The sequence below is a fragment of the Phalacrocorax aristotelis genome, chromosome 4 (genome assembly GCF_949628215.1).
Source record: "Phalacrocorax aristotelis chromosome 4, bGulAri2.1, whole genome shotgun sequence".
NCBI classification, from domain to species: domain Eukaryota; kingdom Metazoa; phylum Chordata; class Aves; order Suliformes; family Phalacrocoracidae; genus Phalacrocorax; species Phalacrocorax aristotelis.
This window is the reverse complement of record NC_134279.1, coordinates 25,500,370-25,508,359: the sequence shown is the minus strand read 5'-3', so window position 1 is coordinate 25,508,359 and position 7,990 is coordinate 25,500,370. Positions and strand designations below refer to the sequence as shown.

Genomic DNA, 7,990 nt, shown 5'->3' with positions numbered 1-7,990 from the left:
TTTGCCACTCTTAACTGGTCTTCTTAACCAGCTTCTTAGCTAGGGCAAAATTAAGCATGAGGAAAAAGGCTTATTCAGCATCACAATTATCTACTCCCAAGCTGTATAACAAAATGGTTTACACATTTAATTGGTTTTGTCTAATATTTCCACGTATACAGTAGTCCTATTAATGAGTATCATAGCTTCATTACTGCATATCACATTTTGCTATTTGTTGTGTACCATAAAATAACGTCAGCACATCAATAACTTAAATAACACAAATGTAAACTCATTTTCTGCTCATTATAATTATGATTTTAGCCTGCAAAGGCTTTTTGATTTGTAAGACCATTCACATAACATGGAATGTAACTTTATTTGTTTTTCTTTTGTATATAATGAGACACCAAAAGCCCTTGTCATCTCTTAACAGGATACTAAAGCAGCTCTGTTTCATGAATGACAGCACAATTAAAGCTAAAAATCATAATTTAAAAAAAAAACCAAACCAAAACAAAACCAAAACCTTTGTACTGTACAATCTCAAATTAAAGCAAGAAAGATAATGACAATCTTTTGCATTAGCCAGGAATCATGATTCTCTGCCACTGGGCTTTTTTTTTCTCGTTGACAATTCACAGAATGTGCATATGGGTGTGGTTATAGGTGTGTGTATATCCTATGCAGAACAGCAGTCCCTATTTTGTTGATCTAGTTCTTCTAATTGTTTAGTTAAACTACCTAACTGATACAATTTAGAATACTACATTAACACATTTAACATCAAGTTTACATACTTGCGTCTTTGAAATACTAGGAACTTTTACACATTTTATTTGGCTTTGTAAGGACTGGAATACCACAGATAATGCAATCTACTTGTCTTTGAAAGAATATGGCTGTTCTCAACTAACACTCTAAGGTTCAGAGTGAAATACGTTTCTCCTTATATCTGTAGCTGACTTCAGAGAGGAAATAGTGTCTTCTAAAGTGGTCAGTCTGATGTTACAGTACAGATTCTGCAGAGAGAGAGATATATATTTTATGAAGGATAATTCTCTCTGGACTTTAGAGTTAAGCTGTTGCAGCAAAATTACTCCATTTAGACTAATTTTCTTCTACACAAACCTCAAGAAAAACCTATTCCGAGTATGTTTTGTAGTAGTATCTCCACATGACCAGAGGAGGGCACTTTGAACATCTCTGCATTGCCCAGGGGGCAGATGCAAAAGCACAGTGTTACCCAATGTCACACAGTCCTGCCACCTCTTCCTGCCCAGGCAGGTATCCTTGCGTCCACAAAAATACAGAATCCGTATTGTACCACAGGGCTCTGTTCTGAGAACAGTGGGCAGATATATCACTCTCTTCTTGCTAACTAGGATTTCTTCTGATTTCCCCCATTTAATTCAGTGTTGCTGCGGGTTAAATTGAGATTAACAGATAATTCCTAAAAATCACTTGAGGAGAGTTGTCTCCCTCTCCTTCCTGAACATCCCTCTGCTATTAGCCCGTGGTAATTTAGCAAATATTGATTGATTTAACCCTCTATGACTTATCCTGCTGCAGAAATTCCTTGCCTTTAACTGAAAAATGCACTCTCTGAGATACGTATTGCAAAAGTGCTCCTTTTCATGTTAAACTCTTAAAACTACTGCTCCTTTCCACCTTCCGAGGGAGGCGACTCTGCGCCCCAGATCTGCTCCCCCAGCAGAGTACACAGCAGAGAAATCAATCTCTTCTCTTTTCCATTCATGACCACAGTGTGGAGTTCAGCCACCTTCCATGCAGCAAACATCCTTTTGGGTTTCATTTTGGCTAAAGGTATCAACTTTCTATGGAAAAGATTTTAATTTTGCAATCTTACTGTATCATAGACAGATTTTTTTTGTCACCTCTCTGCCTTGTTTTGTTCAAGTTTAACGCTGAAAAATTATTAGAAAGGATTTAGAAACTTTTTTTTTTTAAAAATAAAAGTCTCCCCTCCACCCTGGGGAAACACACTGCTTATTTAATGTACTTTTTTCCCCCTCAACATTATTCCTTTTCTCTTTTCTTCTCTTTTCTTCTCTTTTTTCTTTCCTTTTTTCTCTTCTTTCTTTTCTCCTTTCTTTTCTAGAGCAGACAGGTAAAAGAAGGAAGTTGTCTTTCATCAGCAGTCCTTTGAGATAGAGTAGAATTCAGCGAGTCCTCACCACGATAGGATCATAAACTTACTGGGTTAAACCAAGCTAACTTTCCCTAAGCTGCCAAGTTTTAGCTGCACCATATACATACATATATGTGTTTCCTTGTGCCATTTTCTTTTCTTATAATTTTGTTTTTCTTGATGACCCTGAGCTATGGCTTCTGTCTCATTTCTACCACTAGTCAACCTTCCTTTCTTTTCTGGTTTTGCCGATATAGGCCTCAAAGAAAAAATGGCAGAAGAGCACAAAGTAGCTGAGGTACATGAGAGAGGACCAGATGATGTTCTGCACGTGGGAATGGCACTGGCCCTGCTGCATCCAGGAGAAGACCAGGTAATTGATCACACAACCGATCAACATCTGAGTAATCTGCGACAAGGTGATGAACATGGCAAACTTGCGTGAGACTCTGAAGCCAGCAGCCCGCAACGCATAGTAAGAGTACATAACGGCGTGTACTCCATAGTTCATCGTCATGAACCAGCCACCGCCAGCCACCATGTCTTTGTAGGAATACCAAGAATAAAGTAACACAGTAATGTGATGGTACCAGTGTAAGAAGATGAGCTTCTGTTTCCTAAGAATAATGAATATTGTATCACCTGTAACAAAACAACAAAAAAAAAAAAAGGAAAAAAAAAGGAGGGGAGGAAATGAGAAACACATTGAACAATTCCATAATTACTGCAGTGCTCTCTTCCCTTTGCTGTTGCTGGAGTATATGATATTTTGGAGCATAAAAAAGCACCTCAGCTTTAGATCTGAGCGCCTGTCTAATCTGACAGCCAGCTTGGCTCCTAATCTCTACACAGTCTTCGGAAAACCAACGTATCCACATTTTCCTGTGTGGATAACCTGTTTGAGAACACCCTAGGTTTACCTGGTAGCCCTTTGCTGCAAACATAATCCGTGAAAGTCTGAGGTGAGGTAGGTGGATGTCTGTGTATCATCCCTGACTGTGAGACTGTCCATTATATACCGGGACTAGAAGAGAAATGCAGCTCAACAGAGAGCAGAAAAACCAAAGGGGAAGCAGCACAGTGTCCTCTGATTCAAATGCCTACGTGCAAACTGAACCTAGTTAAACTCAGTAGACCCTTTTGAGCTAATATGCAAAAAGCTATTGCATATGCAACCTACAATACTGAAAGGTACGTAATTGCCAGAAAAAAAAGTGCTTCTAGACAGGAATTTGGTTTATGCTGAAATGCACAATTTTTTCTGCAAATTTATGGTGCTATTGTAGAAAAGTAAATTTTATTTCTCTTTCCTGCTTTTTATTTCCTTCTGCTTCTCATGATTACCCTGAACATCTGGATTAGATCTATGTATATAGGTATGCTACTTGCTTTCTATTGTTATAGACATGGTGTTTCCAAAAAGATCCCTGAGATTTGAATCTGGGGACTTATTTCTACGTATATGTACCCCAGGAAATCCAAATCATGAACATTAGTGATGGGTGGAACCAAAACTGCGCTGTCTGCACAAGGTCTGTAATAAGCCATAATGCTACTATTTACATCATTAGCTGCAAGATGTTCACTCACATTTTCATAAGTAATCATATATTCAATTTATTGTTGCTGTGCTGTTCTAGCTGATGTTTTCTAGTTTTAACAACTACATTTCTGTGGTTTTGCAGTAATTTAAGCAGCAGGAAACCAAGGGATTCTGACACAGCAAGGCAAGTGTTGTCTGTCTCTTTCCAGTTTTTATGCTGATGAATTGCTGTCCTGTAATTTGCTGAATCAAATTCTCTGCTGAAAAGACTTGTTTTTGCTGTATACCTGAACACAGTGAGTGCTGCAGCCCTTTGAGGTTTAGTAAGGGCATCCTCTGAAATTAAAGCTGGCGGGTTGCTAACTCGCCGTCTCCTCCTTCCCATTAAACCAATCATTTCTTACGCTTATAAGCCATGGGATGAGAACACATGCAGACTGGCTATTAAGTTGGCTTTGGCATCTATATCGTAAGTATCCTTACTAAAAAAAAATTGCTGGAGAGTCAGGATTTTATAAGAATCAGGACTGGAAAAGCAAGTGGTATTATGGGAAGTTGGTTTCTATTTGGAGGAAGCAGACAGCCACAGCTTTCAATGTTTAGGGAGGAAGCATACTACTGTTCATAATTGTACGCCTACATGTGTATTTAAGGATGAACGCTGCAGAATGGAGGCAGAACCTGCCTCAAAGCTTCTTGCTGACACAGCTGCTGCAGCCCACCCTTCACTTCTGTACCCACCAGGTGAGCGACTACCAATTATGCTACTTGTATTTGCCTACGCGTAGCTAAGGAAGAGGTATGGACCAGATTGCTCTTACCTCTTGACTTCCCTGCTGTGTATAATCACTGCAGTTTTTTCCTGGGCTGGGAATGGTCTTATTCAACTGCACACTGCTCTAACTTCAGCCAAGCGGGACTTAATCTCTAGAGACTAAAACATGCAGAGTTTGGGCTTGGTTTTGTTTACTTAGTTTTTCTAAGACTAAGATGAGATTTTGACAGCATCGACAACCTTCTTGTGCTTCCTGCACAGATATTTCTGCTCTAAATATGCACAGGGAGAGAAAGGGAGAGAGGGTACTCACCTAGTTCGGGTGCTTTGCTTAGCACAAATGCATATGCCCAGAATTTGCTGACAGGTCCAATGTAAAAACTCTGGTCACATACTGACTGCTTCAGGCCTTTGGTCATCAAAATGTACAGCATATAAGCACCAGTTCGAACAGCACCGAATATACTTTAAAACAAAAAGAAAATTAAGAAAGTTGAGTGGACACTTGAAACCTATGTGCCATCACTTCAAATCAATATGAGAAAAAGGACATAAATGTGCTGAAATAAGAAGTTTGAGACAGCCTTAAAGGTGGAGCAACTCTGCTGGCTTCCGGGAAGTTATTCTGAACTCAGATTTGTAAACTGGACTGCAGCTGTATCCCCTGGTGAAACTCTGGAATGATAACATCAATGGTTTTTATTTCATTACTACAGGAATGATCCTTCAGTTTTCAGGAGCAGTGGGAGACACCTACTTCAGGTGAAAACAACGTGCAGAGTTTTGATGTTGACGGCTGGGAGACTACAAGAAATGAGTTGAAAAAGAGCTGTCATCAACATAATCAGGACCAATTCCCCCTTCTGATTTCCTCAGAGCTTCCCCTTGTCTCTCCCTATGTTTGTTATACCCACAGGAGCTCTGAGCACAGACAAACCCAGGTAGGGTGTGCAGATTTTGATGGGGGGTCTCAGTGAGGGCTGGTGTTTTGGTGCACGTGCCGACTCCATATTTCATCTCTTAACAGGTCATTGCTAACAGACGAATCGACTCATTGAATCAAGTTGTAAACAGCAGATTCACCCTCACCTCATCAAAGTGAGGTGCAAGGTAACGGTGTTCTGTAAATAAGAAACATCAAGAGACTTGCGAAGGTATTAATTAGTGCAGTTACAGAGGGGATAGGTTCAGGCAACAAAAGACATCCAGCTGATATGAGGAACAAAGGCTTCTGTCTCAGCAGCGAGGAGCTCTGCAGAAGGAATTGCCTCATGGCAAGAACATGCTTGCCCATTGTCTAACATTGTAGTTTGTTGGTCCTTCAAAAGCTGTGATAATACTGGATGAAACAAGCAGCTTTTAGAAAAATGGAGCAAAGAAAGGCCCAATCTCCTTTGGGGTTGAGTATACCTTACTTTATGCCGCTACCCAGCTCCATCTTATCTCACCTCTAACTTCTCTGTGACCTTGTCCTACTCATGAATCCTCTGGTTCCTGCTCTGCCTGGGTGTCTTTCATGACTATCGCCTGACAGCAAGCAAACCAAGCTACCTAAAATTGATGTGTAGACACATGTGGGCAATGCAAGCTACCATTTATGCCAAATGTGTGAAATAAGGTACAGTTCATCTGAAGTTATGGATTCTCTGTTACTTGTCCTTGTCTTGTGAAGTCAGTGTTCTTTAAAAATGTGTTTTAAAATCATCAAGGCAGCCTAAAAAGTCGAGGTCTATGGCAATTCTATGACACTTGGTTAGACTAGATGGGTCAAGTAAGCCCACTGAGCATAAAAACTGTTAACCTAAGTTTTTATAATTTTTGGACAAAGTAGTTGGATTTCCAAATCTGCCGCATTGATATACTCAGTCAAACCTGCCTGCTGCTAAGGAGCAATGCACCTTGCTCTCCCCTGTTCACTGCATGCACTCTGCAACCAAGCGGAGTGCAACGCTACCCAGTGCTCTTCGGTTTCTGTCAGTGGCATCACAGATTGGGCGCTACAGCCAGCCCACGCCCAGGGAGATGTGTTACATCCCAGCTCCTGCACCATTACATTTTGATGCCTGAGGTCTCACTGGGCCATCAGGAAATTCAGACAACAGTGAGCACCGAAGAAGCTACTATTATTATCTGTTATTTGTATGGTGGTATTTGCTCATGGGCTCTACTGCCAGATGAGTCCTCCAGTGCTCTGTGCAAACGGAACACCATCCTGCTGCGGTACAGGTGTACTGAAGAAGTTTGGCTGTGTTTGGGTTTCCCACTAGCACTGCCCAAAGCAATGCACATATTCCCAGGCTTAGGCAAGACAGCCATTGCAGTCTCTCATGTTCATCCACCCCTGCATGTGGAAGAAAGTGCAGTATTCTTAGCATCCACACAGCCCGTGTAGGATTGTTCCCTCCCAGAAATGCTCTCAGCGTGCTTTTCTCACATCTTTTGGGGATCGGTCCTTTTAATTTGGCAGAGTGTGCCGAAGCCTGCAGGAGGAGTTTTGAAATGAGGTGCAACTCGTTCTGTCTTCTCTCTGGTGTTTAACACATGCCATTTTTTTTTCTCAACAGTTCCATTTCTCATTCCCAAGGAGACAGGAGATCCTGACAGAGATGTGATCTGATCACTTCCTGAGGCAGTGAACTCCTCAAGCTAGCCAGGGCAGGCTGCTGCTTGCTCCTATGTTTTGGGTGGTGGCAAAACTGGGTGGAGGAAGATCAGGCAGAATATCTAATGATATGCTGGTTATCCTATGAGCAAATACCTCAGTTCTGACATTAAAATGGGGGAAAAAAGGGAAATTTTAAATGATTAAATCAAATAGCTACAAGCAACATGCCTTTCCTGGTACAGAAGCTGTATTGCTTTTCTAAAATATCATTTATTATTAACGTTTTAAAACCAAAGAGAATTCTGTGCCATGAACACAAACACAGATGAGAAGAGTTCTTGTTCGGGCAACAGGCAAATGTTGACTTAACTGTAAGTGATTGAGTATGGACACCCAGAGATTTCATCTGGACTGATAACAGAGCCAAAGGGTACTTGAGCTGTGGGGATTACAGGGTTTCACTTTGCTGTCCTTGAGATTATAACAATGTAATTCTTCCTATCTTTCCATTTAGCAAATACTGCAGAGCTCTCCTTGGAGCACGTGAGCACACACACACACACGTGTGCGCACTCACACTCACACACTTACTTTTCTATGATTTCGCAGCACAGTGGCTTCCTCTGGTTCCATGACTCTAGAAGTGATGCCAGCTGCTGCTCTACATGGTGTGAGTTAGTCTACTCTGAATTTTTCATCAGTAAAAACCAAATCACATTTTTGCACAACTCACAAGGGAAGGCTTTATAAGTAAGGAGGATGGCAAACTGGAAGTAACTGATTCAATTACCTAAATAGACACCATGAGCAGGTAGCTGTTTATGAGAGGTGCTGCATGCCAAAACACTATCTTGCCAACAAGCACACGCCACCGGAGACAGAAAAATATCTAATGCATGCCTGCAAATGTGCCTTGGACCCAGAGAGCCACGA

At 41.1% G+C, this 7,990-nt stretch overlaps 1 protein-coding gene across 4 annotated transcripts in view; it reads right to left on the bottom strand.

The window, feature by feature from the left end:
* Nucleotides 1-342: 342 nt before the first annotated feature.
* Nucleotides 343-7,990, bottom strand: part of ELOVL6 (ELOVL fatty acid elongase 6) — a 75,831-nt gene continuing 68,183 nt past the window's right edge. For all 4 annotated transcript variants that reach the window (XM_075090652.1, XM_075090653.1, XM_075090651.1 and 1 more), the window contains 2 exons: nt 4,766-4,917; nt 343-2,776 (listed from right to left, as the gene is read on the bottom strand). In XM_075090652.1, coding sequence (XP_074946753.1) covers nt 2,352-2,776; nt 4,766-4,917 — 577 coding nt within the window. In that variant the 3' untranslated portion in view covers nt 343-2,351. The remainder of the gene's footprint in view (nt 2,777-4,765; nt 4,918-7,990) is intronic.